This window comes from Mastigoproctus giganteus, chromosome 7 (assembly GCF_048544385.1).
Source record: "Mastigoproctus giganteus isolate SK-2022 chromosome 7, ASM4854438v1, whole genome shotgun sequence".
NCBI lineage: Eukaryota > Metazoa > Arthropoda > Arachnida > Uropygi > Thelyphonidae > Mastigoproctus > Mastigoproctus giganteus.
The window spans coordinates 22,114,673-22,132,258 of NC_143581.1; the positions used below are offsets into that span (position 1 = coordinate 22,114,673).

The window sequence follows — 17,586 nt, forward strand, 5'->3', positions numbered from 1 at the left end:
GAATCTGTGTCCTCTCATTTTTGTTATCTTCAAGAACAAAAATATCATCCTAACATTAAAGTTTCCCAACCCTTTGAAGATCTTAAACACCTCATTCAGATATTCATCCTTTAGACTGAAAGAATATCCCTTTATATCCACAACTACTGTTGTTGCTGTCCTGTGTATATAGGTTTGTATGCAAGTTACTATTGTCTGTGAAATGAAGCTTCCAAACCTGAGTACAATCTTCAAAGTATGGTTTTACTGCCAGTTTGCAGAATGGGATAATTATCTTTTATCTGAGATGAAATGTAAACAAGTGGCTAGGAAGACACATGGTGTCCTGTCTGTGATATATAGGTCCTTTGAGGAGAAGCACATCATTATCCCTTTTTATAAGGCAATGGTTAGACCCCATTTGGGATATTGTATTCAGGTCTGCAGACTGCATCTAAAAAAGACATAGGACTTCTGAAGATAGTTCAGAGATAGGCAGAAAGATTGATGATAAATGCAAAGCATTGCATATATGAAGGAAAAAGAAGGTATGGACTGCAAAGTTTCACAACCAGACACCTAAGGGGAGATCTAATTGAGGTATATAAGGCACTGAAGGAATTGAGTAAAATGAATGAGGAAAGTTTGTTTCCTCATTCATTTTGTGGTGGAGACGAACTAAGAGACACAATTATAAAATCTGAGGGAATAACAGAACATTGGATCTAGCTGGTTTTTTTGCTGTTAAAAACTTAATGTCATTGGGAATTTTTGATGTAACAATTGTAGTACATTCATTAATATTATTAATGAAAATTAGATATAAAAAAATTACTGGTACAGAACTGAGGGAACCCACTCAAAATGGCAAGTCTTTGAAGTGAAAGGGCTGTTTTCAAAAGTGAAGTTTGTGATCAAGATGTCTTTTATAGAATGACTGAGGAAGCAACATCCAAACAGTTTTGAGGGGATGTAGTTTTACTAGTAGTGGCATTGATTTTGGTATTAAGGACAGTAACAGCGAACTTGCATCATTGACAACGATTCTTTGAGCTATGTCCATAAAGCAATATGGCTACAGCTTTAAATTTAACTGTTTTATGAATCTGCTTGCGCTGACCGGGCTAGCCGAGTGGGTAAAGTGCCTGCCTGGCAACCCAAAGGTCGTGGGTTCGATTCCCGCCTCGGGCTCGATTCCCGCCTCGGGCTTGGATCAAAGTACTGCAAAAACCTTGGGAGGTGCAATATGGCCACAGAAGCCGATGCGCCAACAACTACCAAATCAAAAAAAAAAAAAAAAAAAAGAATCTGCTTGTGGTTCCAATGATATTTTTATTCCTTTAGGTACTTTTAGGGTATATCTTTTAAGATTTAATTCATGATTAAATACCGAACACTTGACTTTTAAGCCTATGTGAATGGATAATACTGCATGCATTGCAATTTTTGATTTTTTAAAAAGGTACAGTAGTTACAGTATTGTAATTACTGTAGTTTGTAATTATGCTCAGACTATTTTTTCTATTAATGGTTTGCAATATTTTGTTCATTGTATTAATAAAATGTTCTTTAAAACACTTATATTAAAGAAAAAAGGCTTACACTTCAATAATAAGGACTTCATTATTTATTTATTTATTTCAGGGAATTGTACATAAAAATTACTGATGTTAAAGTCCATGAAATACTTCTGAATAACAAAAATATTGCTCTTCTTCCATATATTTATTCTTCATGTGCAGAAGGCTGGCATGATAGCCTTATGAGCACTTTAGATTCAGGTAAGTACAGCTGTCTATTTTTACATGCTTATGAACATCTTTATGTATTCACCAAATAGATTATTAAGCACACCATGCCAGCATTATGTAGAATTTCTAGTAACTTCCAAAACAACAATAGAACTTAGCACCTCTAATTACTCCAGAACTTAGCTTTCACATGCACTACACAAGATGTTCTGATGTATTGAACTAAAAATACATTTTGGATTTTCAGTGGAAAATGAAAAACATCTTAATTTATACAGTCAGTCTAGTTTTGATCACAAGCTGTTAAAATAATTGTTCCTGTATAACATATATAAACTGTTAATTAGAAGTAATTGTATTAATTATGTTGATCTTGTGGTATTATTCTGTCTCATTTTTATTGATGAACAGGAGACATTTCAGAGGTTGTTGACAGATGCAAAACCATTGTCATCATGTTGTTTGTTGAATGTAACATGGATCATCAAATGTGCCCATTAATTTTGCAGAGAATGTGATATGAAAGACTGTTAGCGATTGACTGATGTTAACCGCTGAAGTCAAGATGTATTGTCATTTGTCACTGTTATTAGTATGCTTTTGGCAAGAGGGAAAAAATAAATGTAAAAACAATGATTGTTAATATCTACATTTTGCATATACAGTACATAAATAAATATCTCTACATCATTCACTCTTTAGAATTGACAGTGTTTATCATTAACACTAGTGAGCATTAAATGATATTTTCTTCCTACAGTATTGTTTTAGTTGAGTATACTTTGCAGTTATGAATATGTATTAACTTTGTTTGTTTTTGGGCATGTTAATGACCTTTTAAATACATTAGAATTGTATGCCTCATGCCAACAGCATTAACTTTTGTGAATTCTAGACTGTAATTACTAAAAAAATTAATTTTTTCTTAGTAAATAGATTTACAAGAATTTTGTTGTATTAATTTTGGGATCTATAAATTCCTAAAAATTGCTTTCTCCTGATATGCTTAAATCTGCTAATGGTGTACCATCAAACTTTCCACTTGTGTATTTTTCTCCAAACTGTTATAGAATTCTACAATTTAAATTTCATTTGACAGTAGTAATAAGTAGAAATGTATACATTTATGTTTCAGTGGCAGTATCTTCGGCAGGAAAAAGTCCACCAGTTTTATCCCGAACACTGTCATCTATTGCTGATCTTTTAGGAAGCATAGCTGGAAAAGCTGGTGGACTAAGGAGTGGTCCCGGATCTAATAAAGCATGGGCTTATGCTTTTGATCTCTTGAAGGTAATTAGTTATATTTTAATATATTATTTAAAAAAAATTATAAAGTATGTTTTACAGAAATCTGTTCAGTATGCTAGCACTTCAGAAAAATAGACGATAGTGTGGATTAGTTATGTGATGTTTTGGAGAGTGGGTAATCAGCTATGTGACTTGCAGGGATCATGAATATCAGCATATTAAATTTAGTACTGTCTGGAGCTGGCATAATATGCACAATATTTGGGTGCAGAAGGTTGTCAGCTAGCATAGATGTATTGCAGGGTGTAGGTAATATAAGGCAATTCATGTAGTTCATAAACACCCACTCATTCACATGTATTGAGCCCAGCCATTGAGCCTATTGAGCATTGAAAGAATGCCAATTCCAGTCAGCTGTTGAATTATAGCAAACAACTGTCTACTATTAGTTTCATATCTTTAGTGCTAAGCGTAACTTTATGTGAATTGACTTAATGGATCTCAAGCATGTTTATGTTGAAAATACTTCAATTACTTCATATATATGTTATTTTATATTATATTATATTACATTTTTATATTATATTATATTATATTTTTATTTTATATTTTATTATATTATATTACATTTTTATTTTATATTATATTATATTATATTTTTATTTTATATTATATTATATTTATATTTTAAAAAAATACAGTAATACCCCGAAGTTACGCGATAGGTGGGTCCGACGAAAATCGCGTAAGTCGAATTCGCGTAAGTCGGGGTACAACTTTGCATATAAATACATATAAATTTTGCTTAATTGGGACCAAGGACTAACAAAAACACTAGTTTAGAAGAAAAATATTAATAAAATTGCAGTTCTTTATACATATTAATGCAAAATATGTATTAAAAAAAACAAATGACTTACGTAAAAAAGTTATTTCGATGTCGATGGCTTCATAAAATCTAACAAATTCGTCTGACGACACAGCGCGTTCTTTTTTTCACGCAGAATTTCTTCGTAGCAAGCTAATAATTTTTTTATTCCTTGCTTTGTAGCTATAACGCGTTCTTCGTTGGAGTCTATGTTTTCTAAAATTTTTAAGCCCTTTACAATTGAGCCCTTTTCAATTTTCAACCTGTCAAGTTTGCAATTGTCATGTGCTTTTCGCCGTTGCTTCATTTAGGCCTGTAGCACGTGCAATATCACATGGTCTTTCATTTCGCTCAAAGCGTTTCACAATTTCATATTTTTGCTCTATCGACAGAGGTGGACTGGCCATAAGCCTTACCGGGGAAACCCCGGTGGGCCAGTGTGATTTTGGCCATAAACCATAGTATGAGGCCACTATAAATTTTCCTGGGTAAGAATTTTTGACCCAGTCCGCCTCTGTTTATCGATAATTGCTTTTCTTTTTCTCTCTGAATCTGCAGTGTCTTCACCAGGACGCTTCCTTTTCACACCTTTTAATTAAGTATTTTACTCATTTTTAGGGAATAAAGCACAATTACAAAACGAGGAGGCACGCTTGATACGCATAAACAAAGCTGCGCGCATGTAGCAACTGAATAAACAACACCATAAAGGCAGAGATACACTATTAACACCTCACATTTCTAGGGGTTACTACCATAAAACAATAAAAATCCAGTTGCGTTTCTGCTAGTGAAATCTGTTATAAACTGGTAGTAAACTCGATCTAATTGCATTTGCGATTATACCGATAGCTGGAATTGTGTTGGTTTTTACGTTATTATGGTGAAATGTGTTTCCCCTTCACTGATATAAAAAACATAAAAGCAGCAAAGTTGAATTTTGTTCATCTTTCGCTCTCATTCTCCGCCGTCGCACCGTATATATCGATAACATATGAAAAACGACCTTGAAGATAGTGGGCGGCAGCGTTACCAAACGAAAAAAATCAAGAACCGCGTAACTCCGAGTTCGCGTAAGTCGGGGTAGCATAAGTCGGGGTATTACTGTATATGTTTTTTATGTTTTTTTTATGTTAATCTTAATTTCATTTAATTTCAGATAATCTGCTTTTACCTTTCAGGCATTCTCAACTTATTCCATTGTAATTACACTTAACAGGTCAGCAACCTGTTATGAAAAAAAAAAATATATATATATGAAGATATATATATATATATATTTTTATTTTCTTTCCTTTCTTTTTATTAATTCTAGTTAATTTAGATTTAAGTGTCTAGATTAGTGTATATTTAACATTGAAGAGTGCCTTTTAAATATAGAAATATACTGTACACCGACGAGCCAAAACATTATGACCACCTACCTTATACGACGTTGGTCCTCCATGTGCAGCCAAAACAGGGACAGGGATGTGATTATTCCCTTGTATAAGGCATTGGTCAGGCCACACCTTGAGTACTGTATACAGGTCTGGAGGCCTCATTTCAAGAAGGATGTAGAGCTGCTGGAACGAGTACAGAGAAGGGCAACAAGATTAGTGAATGGAACAAAGGGTTGCTCTTACGAAGAAAGGCTTAAGTTTTGCAAATTACAGAGCCTGGAGACTAGGCATCGGCGAGGTGATCTGATAGAGGTGTATAAGGCTTTGAATGGCTTGAGCATGCTCAATGCCGATGGGATTCTTCCTCTTGCTCAGAATAATCACCTGAGAGGGCATAAATTCAAATTGAGGAAGGACGGATGTCGGATAGATGTGCAGAAATTTGCCTTTAGCCAGCGGGCAGTTGGTTTGTGGAATAGACTCCCATCGCTTGTTGTTGAAGTTGATAGCTTAAACAAATTTAAGGCTCAGCTGGACAGGTATTTCGAACGAACGGAGGGGTGAAATGGGAGTAGTGGTTGTTTTTTTATTTTTTATTTTATTTTTTTTTTTTGGCTGATGCTGAATAAGCTTGCTTTCTTGCATCATATGCCTCTACTAATGCTAATGCTAACAGCTTGTACCTGGTGAGGCACAGACACTACAAGATTTCTAAATGTGTCTTATGGTATCTGGTACCAACACATAACCAGCAGATCCTTTAACTCCTGTAACATCCGTGGTTGAGATGCTGCAGATCGGAGTTGCTGTTCCAACATAAACCAACATACAGCCAACACACTTGATCTTTTTCTCACAAACAACCCTTATAAGTACACAGTTGAAGTGAGTGGTCCTTTAAACACCTCAGATTGTCTCTTCTCCAATGGAGCCTTTATCTCATGGCTATTTCCAACCTCGTGTTGTTTATCATTACAAGAATGCAAAATGGGATGACCTGCGAGATTTCTTTTCTTCTTTTCCTTGGTTGGATTACCGTTTCAACACTTCTGATGTCAATGTTTGCTCAGATGGTGTCAGTAAAATTATTCTTGTAGGGATGGAATCCTTTATTCCACACTCCATTTTAAAATCTTGTCCTTTCTCTAAACCTTGGTTTTCCAATAATTGTGCAAAGGCTGTTCAAGAGAAGAACTTTGCATATGGTAATTGGCTTGTTTCCAATTCTTCAGTTTCATTTTCTGCCTACACAAAAGTGTTATTAATCACTACAGTTATTAATCAGTCCAAACTAGATTTCAAACAGGCTAAGAGTAGAAAACTTGCTTCTTGCCCTAATGGTAGACGAGCATTCTGATCTCTTGCCAAAGCTATTAGCCGCAACTTTTGCCCATCTCTGCTCCCACCTCTGTCAAAACCAGATGATTCTGTTGTCAGAAGGATAAAGCTGACATGCTAGCATCAAACTTTTCTTCCAACTCACGTATTAATGATAATGGTAAAACACCTCCCACCATTTCTAGCATGCTCCATTCAATGCCTCATGTGGTCTTCTGTCAAAAGGATGTCAGAAGGATTTTGATGAATCTTGATACTAAGAAAGCTCCAGGTCCTGATGGTATTTCTTCACTTGTTCTGAAACCTGTGCTCCTGAACTTACTCCTTTTTTTGTTGCCTTTTTTCACTTTCTTATTCCAAAGGTGTTTTTCCTTCTGTTTGTAAATTTGCTCATATCCAGTCAGTTCCTAAAAAGGGTGACAAATCCCTCCCATCCAACTATCTTCCCATTGCAATTACTTCTACTCTTTCTAAAGTAATGGAGAAATCAATTAACCCCCAACTCTTAAACTACATAGAAACCTTTCGTCTGGTCAACAATCGCCAGTATGGATTCTGTCAGTGTTGATCCACTGGTGATATTGTGCCTTATGTTACCCATTCATGGACAAATTCAATGGAAAAGTTCGGTGAAACACAAGCAGTTGCTCTCGACATCTCAAAGGCTTTCGTGTTTGGCATAAAGGTCTTCTAAACAAGCTTCCATCTTATGGTTTTCCAACTGTTTTTTTGTAATTGGTTATTCAGTTTTCTCTCTGATCGATCACTTACTGAGTGTGCTAGTGGATGGCTCTCTGTCTTTTAACTTCCCCACTAATGCTAGTGTCCCCCAAGGTTCAGTTCTTTCCCCCACTCTTTTCCTCTTGTATATTAATGACCTTCTTTCATTGACTGGAAATCCTATCCATAGTTTTGCCAATGATAGCACATTGCATTCCACTTTTCATTTTGAGAAACCTTGCCCTGCTCAATCAGCTTCAACTTCTCAAATATCTGCTACCAATTCCTTAAATGCCCATCTCTTGGTAATTCTCCAGTGGGGCAAAGACAACTTAGTCGATTTCAATCCTTCTAAAACTCAGCCTTGTCTTATATCTCGCCAAAAGGATTCTTCTGCTCCTATGCTTATCTTTTGTGACACTCCGATTTCTAGGCAAAATGATATATCTCTTTTGGGGATTACCCTGACTTCTAATGTCTCTTGGCACAATCACATTACAAATATTGCTTCCTCTACATCTAAAAAACTTGGTTTTCTCTTTTTCTCTTGTCGTTACTTTTCTTCCAAACAGCTGTTCACTCTGTACAAATTGCAAATCTGCCCTATTATGGAATATTGTTCCCACATCTGGGGTGATGGCCCCAAAACCTCTCTCAATCTTCTAGATTCCATTCAGAAGAGGGCAGTTAGGTTAGTTAATGACTCCTCTCTAACAGAGTCTCTCCACTTGCTGTCTCATAGACGTACTGTTTCTGCTGCATGCCTTTTCTACAGATACTTCCACGGGCACTGTTCTTCTGAATTGGATTCTATTATTCCCGCTTTCTCTTCCAAAACAGTCCAAACATGTGCCCCCACCAGACAACATCCATTTACTGTTGAACTTCAAACTCATATAACCAACTTTTCATCTTCCTCGTTTATTCATTTAACTGCTGTTTTCTGGAACAACCTTCCTTCGTATGTATTTCCTTTAAATTACAGTCTACAGAAGTTAAAGTCTAACTTCAACAAATATCTTCTTTCGTCTTCTCAACCTCCAACCCAAGCACGGTACCAAGTACTATAGGCTCTAATACCTCTCGTGTTTGGGATTTTCATAAAAAAAATGTTATTTTTTTTAACCTTAGATCCAGTAATATGTTTTTAAAAGGTCTGTAAATGATAGATACATTAGTGCTGTGGTACAAATTGTGAATAGTCATAGGTGATCACGTTGAAACAAGGTGTAAAACTAAAGGATTGTAACGTGCTTATACCCATTTCAAATAGTTTTTATGTAATATGTGGAAAAGACCAGTAACAGAGAGGCTGCTAGGAAGTTTGGAGTTGACAAATCAAATTCAAATTAATCAAATTCAAATTAATTAAACAAATCAAATTACTGTTGGTTGCTTCTGTTGTAGTAATTTCTGCATATAAGGCTTTCAGAGGGTTTAAACATGGCAGGCATCCAGAAGTTGATGAACAAATGCTTATTTTATGCAAGAAAAAAAATAAATGGTGGTATCCCTCATTTGGTTTGGGAACTTATTTGGTAATGGTATTAAAAATTGCCAACCATATATCTTCTCACCACACCAGATATCAGCTCATCTAAAAGATTTATGTGGTGAACATTAGTACATGATTACCACAACCCAAAGGTTGGTGGTGATTCATAAACACCAGCAACGTTTGGGTGGATAAAGAGTTCTTCAAAAAAAGTTAATTTCTTACTAGTGGCATGTTATCAATGCTACATAAGAAGCATAACTAGGTAAGTGGTTAAAATTTTTTTTTTTTTTTTCATTTTGAGACCGTATAATTTTATATGGTCATATTCAGGGGTGGCTTATATCCAAGAAAATATGTATCTGAAGTGTAATAATTTTTTTTTTTTTTTACTTAAAAATGACTCTTTTTAAATCTTAAATTTTTTTTCTTCTCTGAAATCTTAAAATTATTATTATTGTTATTTTTTTCAAATCTTAAAGGATGTCCGATATGTGGTTTACATTAAATGCAAATACTACAAATGTTATTACAGTATTTTCCCTTAATGTATTAAAAATAATCAGCCATACTTAAAAAACACTGAAAACATCAAAATTTTTAAATGAATAAAAGGCCTAAATATGTTGTTTATATTATTGTATAGTCAGGAAAGATTGCAGATGGCCTAGAAGCATTAAGAAAAGAGCGACAAAAATGGATGGAGCGTCCAGACCATCTTATGAGAGCAGCTCGACATTATGAACGTGCTATTCAAATTCTAATTCAATTAGCAGTGAAAACTGCAAAAGAGGTACTGTAACAGTTATATCTATTCATTTACTAAATATTTTTCTAAAATATTTCAAAAAATATTGACAAAATTAAAGTAATTCTTAACCCATTGGCAGGCATGTTTTGTATTTCATAAGCCACCAGTGGAAAACCCCCTTTTGTTTCTTCAGTCACATTGTTTATTTAATACATGGCTTGATAGACAAAAATTTTGATATATGATTGATAATTATTGAAAAAAAAAAAATTTTTTTTTTTAAAATGAAAGTGATAGATAAAATTATTAGAAAAAGTCAATTTTTTTCCATCTATTTTAATTAATTAATGGTCTGAATCAAAAATTTTTATTTCTTTTAAACTTTAGAAGGATTCGTATCTTTTTTTTAAGTCTGTTCACAATTAGATTTTTTTCTAATTTTGGTGATATTACTTTAACCTTTTGGTAAGTTTGCTGATATGCATATGTTAATTTCACAGCATATCCATCTCAGAAAATCATCCTTACCACCTTTACAGTTATGGGTGACAGCAGAGTGTCCAGCAAGAATAGATTTACAAGGTGGATGGACTGATACTCCACCTATATGTTACGAAATGGGAGGCTCTGTTATCGACGTGACTGTTTTATTAGATGGCAAGGTAAAATTTTTATATAGTGTCTTATGTAAAGGCCGAAAAGTGATTATTTATTATAAGTATACTCATTTTACATTATGTTGTATTACGATTTCATAGAAATTAGCATTAGCAGAGGCATATGATGTAAGAAAGCAAATTTATTATTGCTCTCTTATATTATTTCTCCCTGATTGGGGGTTCCACCTCATGACAGGTATTTCTACCAAGTACACAGGATGGTTGTTGTTATGACTGGTGTTACTGTTGGTCGAGGAACTCTCTGACTATCCTACAGGTGTTCAGGATTGCGACTTTCTGGAGTTCCTTGTAGGTGTTCGCTGGGAGACTTATTGCTGCTAGGCTGTTATGTAGGGTCTTTGGCACCATACCCATACCTGTGGTTATTATTATTATTATTAGCTACTTGGTACAAAGAAGCCTGAAGCTTATGCTACACCAGCCAAAAAAAAAATAAATTCTTGAGCTGCCCTGAGAAAGAGAGAGAGAGAGAGAGAGAGAGAGAGAGAGAGAGAGAGAGAGAGAGAGTATCAAAAGTAGAAGGAAATCACCAAGAAATAGAAGAATGATGATATCCAGCTCTAGACCCTGGGTGTGCCAAGCTCATACTCACCAGATGTGAGTCCCTAGTGATCATTCAGCTAAAAAAAGAATCTTCCCATTTTACCCATCCATTCGCTCCAAACGTTTGTCCACTTCTTGAATTTATTTAAGCTATCAAATTCCACAATGACAGATGGAAGTTTGTTCCAGCAATCAACAACCCGCTGGCTAAAGGAAAATTTCCACACATCTACTCTACATCTGTCTTTCCTCAGTTTGAGTTTATGCAACTTCAGGTTTGTAATCTGAGCAAGAGGAAGTATCCCATCAGCATTGAGCCTGCTAAAATCATTCAAGGCCTTATACACTTCAATCAGATCAACTCACAGGTGCCTAGTTTCCACTTCCTGCAATTTGCAGAACTTAAGCTTTTCTTTGTAAGAGCACCCTTTGTTTCCCTCATCAGTCTTGTTGCCCTTCTCTGTACTTAGTTAGCATTAGCAAAGGCACATGATGCAAGAAAGCTAGCTTATATAGCATCAACCAAAAAAAAAACACCCTTATTTCACCCATCCACTTGCTCCAAATGTTTGTCAAGTTCTGCATTTATGCCCTCTCAGGCGATTATTCTGAGCAAGAGGAAGAATCCCTTCTGCACTGAGCATACTCAAACCATTCAAGGCTTGAGTATGCTCAGGCCTTTATACACCTCAGTCAGATCACCTCGCAGGTGCCTAGTCTCCAGACACTGTAATTTGCAAAACTTAAGCCTTTCTTCATAAGCACAACCCATTGTTCCATTCACTAATCTTGTTGCCCTTCTCTGTACTCATTCCAACAGCTCTACATCCTTCTTAAAATGAAGCCTTCAGACCTGTATACAGTACTCAAGGTGTGGCCTGACCATTGCCTTATACAAGGGGATAATCACCTCCTCATCCCTGCTATAAAAATTCCTGTATATCATTGACAAGACACCATGAGCTAATCTTGCAGACCGTCTGCACTGCTCAGAAAACTTCATATCTGCCTGCACAATTACCCCCAGGTCCTTTTCATTCTCTACCACTGTCAGTGTGGTACCACAGAGTTGATACGTTACTCTGGGATTACTGCTTCCCATATGTAGTACTTTACATTTGTCAATGTTAAACTTCTTTTTCCACCTCTCAGCCCATCTATTCAACTTTTCTAGATCCTGTTGCAGCAGTGTACTGTCATTAGCATCATTAACAACCTTCGTATCGTCTGCAGACTTGGACATTAAGCCTGATATACCATCATCAATATCATTTATAAATACAGAAAACAACAATGGATCGAACACTGAACCCTGAGGGACTCCACTAATAACATTAGTCCACGAAGAGCAGTGTCCATTGATTACCACTCTGTCTTCTCCCACTCAACCATCCCTTTATCCATAGCAATTTGCATCCAATGCCACACTACTCCAATTTGTGCAGCAGTCTTCCACATGCAACAGTATCAAAGGGCCTTTCTAAGATCCAAATATATGATATCAAAGTTATTCTTTGCATCCAGTTCCTTTGTGACTACATCATAGTATCCAATCAAATTTGTCAGACAAGACTTCCCCTTAACAAACCCATACTGTGTCCGAGCTATAACTGAAATCTTGTCAAGATGATCCCGCAGTGCTTCTCTTCTTTAACCAGTGCCTCCATTAATTTCCCTGGAACAGAAGTTAAACTAACAGGTCTGTAATTACCTGTCTCCCTTTGATCCTCCTCCTCCTTTGTGGATTGGGGTCACATTTGCACATTTCCAGTCCACCCTGAGTCCAGGGAAGCTCTCATAATTATGGCTAAGGTTTTGCTTACTTCCTTTGCCGCCTCCTTTAATATTACTGGATAGATCTCATCCACCCCAAGTGCTTTTCTTACGTTTATCTTCAGCAATTTCTCCTTCACTTTACTTTCAGTTATTACAAGATTATCTAGCTTGCTGCCAGAGTTGAATACACCTCTGGCATTCCCCTTGCTGAATAACTCCTCATGTGCGAATGTAGATGCACAATATTCATTTAGTTTGTTAGCTACTTGAGCGGGATCATCAACAGTTGAACCATCAATATCAAGTGGACCAATCTGATTCATCCCCTTCTTTCTAGAGTTTACATAAGTAAAGACTCTTTGCTGTTTTTCTTTGCATCCTTTGCCAAAGATTTTTTGTAAGCTGCTTTTGCCTGCCTAACATCCTTTGTAACTTGGTTACAGACTAGCTTGTATCTGTCATAGGCTTCTGTGTCACATGTTAATTTATATGTATCCCATGCATTTTTCTTCTCTGTCCCATGTCTAATTAGTTCATCTAATATACATTTAGGCCTAAATCTTGAACAGTATTTCTTTGTTGGTATGAAAAGCCTAGTAGCTTCCAAGATTAATTCTTTGAATGCATCCATTTTGAATTTGCTGTTGGTAACATCATTAGTTGGTCCCACCATATAGAATTTAAATAGTGTCTCAGTTCACCGTAGTCACCTTTACGAAAGCAAAAACCCTCCCCTTTACTCCTGATGGTAGTTACATCTTTAAATAAATCCCACATCACTACACTCTGATCACTGCCACCTAGTGGTTACTATATCTTCAAATTCTAAATGCATGAATAATCACTGCAGATAATCAGGTCACGAGTATTACTCCCTCTGGTTGCCTCTTGAACATGCTACTGTAGAAAACAATCATCCAGTAAGTCCACAAAATTCTTGCTAGTATGCGAGTGACCAACCCACAAATTCCAGTCAATATCTGAGAAGTTAAAATCCCTCATTATAAGATGCTCTGATTTACTGGCCCATTCTATTTCTCTGTTTAGTTGTTCATTGTACTCATCAGAGTCATTAGTATATAACACACTCCTATCCTCATTTTTGCTTTCCCAGTGCTTATTTCATGCCAAACTGACTCAACATTGCACTGTCCACCAGTATCAACTGCATGCACTGCCTTAGATTTTGTGTTTCTTAACTAACAGCATAACCCTTCCTCCCTTCCATCATGTCTGTCCTTTCTGTACACATTGTATTCCCCAAATTTCAATTCCGCATTCCTTATATCTGTGTGACACCACGTCTCTGATATCCGAACAATATCTGCCTTTGATGTCTTGACCAGCACTTCAAATTGATCAAATTTATTTCCTGTACTCCTAGCATCGGTATACATGCACCTGTTCTTGCTTGTAATTTCTCTAACACAGCCCATGTATTTACTTGTTTCATGATGACTCTCAGTAGGTTTTGAAATCCCCAGCAACTTGCTTTCCAGGCTGCTGCTCATTCCAATAGAAGCAGTGCAAGAATAATTTTCACCTCTGCCTGTGGCTACTGTTAATCTATTAGTCTGTGAATCCCCGAAAGCTTGCAGCTTTCTGATCTACCTAACATTGCCTTGATAGTATACAGCAAATATTCTTGCAGCCTTTCTATTTAAGTGTATCCCATCATTTTTATTTTATTTCACAATCTGTTACCTTTTGAAAGCACTAGTTTCACAGGAGATAAGACTATCTCTGCCAAGTTTTGTCCTATTTTCACAAGTTTTTGTAAAATTTCTTTCAAATCTCAATTGAGTTGTATTAACAGCCTTTCAATTTTTCAATAATTACAAATTATTTGTAAGTGTGCTAAATATTTAACTATGCAAATTTGTTAGTTCATGTTATTTTTTGTAATGAAAATGAAAATATTTGTTTTTATCAGCACTAGAATTCGGCACTGATATTTGTATTTCTAACATTTTAGTTTTATATGGTAATACAATATCAAACATACAGTGTACAATATACAAACAAAAACAATAGTTGGGATTTAACTAGAATGCCAGACTTTTATATAAAATGAAAGGAAATTGAGAAACATAAGAAAAGATGAGTGAAAGCTTTAGAGTTTCCTGTCTTACTCCATCTAATTTTTACTGTCTCTTAAAATATAATTTTCACAGACTAATATATTTAGTTATTTTATTTCAATTTTTCTGTTTTTTTTATTTTTTTTTTTTTATAGTTGTTGGCGCATCGGCTTTTGTGGCCATTATGGCCATAATGCACCTCCCAAGGTTTTTGCAGTAGTAGTAGTGGCATGTGATGCAAGAAAGCATGTGTATGAGCTTATGCAGCATCAGCCAAAAAAAAAAAAAAAAAAAAAATCACACTATTCCCTCCAAATGCCTGTCCAGTTCCTCCTTAAATTTATTCAACCTATCAACTTCCACAATGACAGATGGAAGTTTGTTCCAGCAATTAACCACCCACTTAACCAGCAATTAACCAGCAATTAACCACCCAAGTGCTTTTCTTACGTTTATCTTCAGCAATTTCTCCTTCACTTTACTTTCAGTTATTACAAGATTATCTAGCTTGCTGCCAGAGTTGAATACACCTCTGGCATTCCCCTTGCTGAATAACTCCTCATGTGCGAATGTAGATGCACAATATTCATTTAGTTTGTTAGCTACTTGAGCGGGATCATCAACAGTTGAACCATCAATATCAAGTGGACCAATCTGATTCATCCCCTTCTTTCTAGAGTTTACATAAGTAAAGACTCTTTGCTGTTTTTCTTTGCATCCTTTGCCAAAGATTTTTTGTAAGCTGCTTTTGCCTGCCTAACATCCTTTGTAACTTGGTTACAGACTAGCTTGTATCTGTCATAGGCTTCTGTGTCACATGTTAATTTATATGTATCCCATGCATTTTTCTTCTCTGTCCCATGTCTAATTAGTTCATCTAATATACATTTAGGCCTAAATCTTGAACAGTATTTCTTTGTTGGTATGAAAAGCCTAGTAGCTTCCAAGATTAATTCTTTGAATGCATCCATTTTGAATTTGCTGTTGGTAACATCATTAGTTGGTCCCACCATATAGAATTTAAATAGTGTCTCAGTTCACCGTAGTCACCTTTACGAAAGCAAAAACCCTCCCCTTTACTCCTGATGGTAGTTACATCTTTAAATAAATCCTTAAATTTATTCAACCTATCAACTTCCACAATGACAGATGGAAGTTTGTTCCAGCAATTAACCACCCACTTAACCAGCAATTAACCAGCAATTAACCACCCAAGTGCTTTTCTTACGTTTATCTTCAGCAATTTCTCCTTCACTTTACTTTCAGTTATTACAATGACAGATTGCCTTGGCTAAAGGCAAATTTCCGCACGTCTATTCTACATCTGTCTTTTCTTAATTTGAATTTATGCCCCCTTAGGTGTCTATTCTACATCTGTCTTTTCTTAATTTGAATTTATGCCCCCTTAGGTTCGTAATCTGAACAAGTGGAAGGATTCCATCAGAATTCAGCATGCTCAACCCATTCAAGGCCTTATATACCTCAATCAGATCACCGCGCAGGTGCCTAGTCTCCAGCCACTGCAATTTGCAGAACTTAAGCCTCTCTCTTGGTAAGAGGATCCCTTCATTCCCCTCACTAATCTTGTTGCCCTTCTCTGTACATGCTCAAGTAAATCTACATATTTCCTAAAATTAGGCCTCCAGACCTGTATGCAGTACTCAAGGCATGGCCTGACCATTGCCTTATACAGAGGGATAATCACCTCCTTTTCCCTGCTAGCAAAATTCCTATATATCACTGACAAAACCCCATGACCTGCCCTGGCAGCCTGTCTGCATTGCTCAGAAAACTTCATATCTGACTGCACAATTACTCCCAGGTCTTTTTCATTTTTTACCACATTAAGTGTAGTACCACACAGTTGGTAAGTTTCTCTGGGGTTACTTCTACCCATATGCAGTACTTTGCATTTGTCAAGGTTAAACTTCAGTTGCCACTTCTTAGTCCATCTGCCCAAATTATCTAGATCCTGTTGCAGTAGCACACTGCCATTACTGTCATTAACAACCCTGCCAACCTTTGTATCATCTGCAAACTTCGACATTAAGCCTGATATACCTTCATCAATATCATTGGCGAAGGTATATCATGCAACTGATATATTTTCATCAATGTAGCAACTATTGTAGCAACTTACCCTTAATACCATTCTGCTCCAATTTGGTATTAATGGTAAGTTGCTACAATGGATCCAAGCCCGAGGCGGGATTCGAGCCCGTGATCTTTGGGTTGCCAGGCAGGTACTTTACCCACCCGCTAGCCCGGTCGGAACTTTTTCTGTGTTTTTATGAATAGCATATACACTACCCTCTAAAAAAGTTATGGACACTCCCGTTTTCTTGTCTGTTGGACTTTCCTGAATAAACAAGCAACTCAGCCTATTATATAAAGCACTGTTTCCCAAAGTTGATACCGCCCCCTAGGGGGCAGGAGAACAATAAAGGGAGCTGATAGTAGCCTTGGGTTCATTTGGGGGGCATTTAATAAAAATAAGGGGGCAGTGAAAGCATAAAGAAGGAAGAGAAGATAAGAAAATTTAGAAAAACTATTTGTACATGTTTCACCTGTTGTGTAACATAGCGTGACATTATTTTCCAGGTAAACACACAAAATGCAAGTTATAACCGATCGGTGGTCAAGTCCGCCGACAGGTCTGAACAAGCAAGTACAGGTAGGCAAGCATGTCGGGCATTGTCGGTGAGTCCAGCTTACATCAGCAAGAATATGTGCATGTAATGACTTGTAGAGAATACGATACTAAAAATAGGCATCATGTATGAAATATAGTTTAGATTGTTTTTGAATTGTGTGACAAGCAGTTAACAATAGTGCAAGTGTAATAGTATTCAATTCAAAAATTTTAATTCATATTCGATAACTTCGATATTTACGGATTATGGATCACATACAAAGCAAATTGTATTATTGTTGTTTCAATAAAACAGCAATTTACATGTGAGTATTTTTATAC

At 36.1% G+C, this 17,586-nt stretch overlaps 1 protein-coding gene across 1 annotated transcript in view; it reads left to right on the forward strand.

The window, feature by feature from the left end:
• Positions 1–17,586, forward strand: part of LOC150082636 (L-fucose kinase-like) — a 162,397-nt gene that overhangs the window by 102,724 nt on the left and 42,087 nt on the right. Inside the window, exons 17-20 of the mRNA XM_090377884.1 lie at positions 1,624–1,760; positions 2,866–3,020; positions 9,428–9,574; positions 10,033–10,194. Coding sequence (XP_090234010.1) covers positions 1,624–1,760; positions 2,866–3,020; positions 9,428–9,574; positions 10,033–10,194 — 601 coding nt within the window. The remainder of the gene's footprint in view (positions 1–1,623; positions 1,761–2,865; positions 3,021–9,427; positions 9,575–10,032; positions 10,195–17,586) is intronic.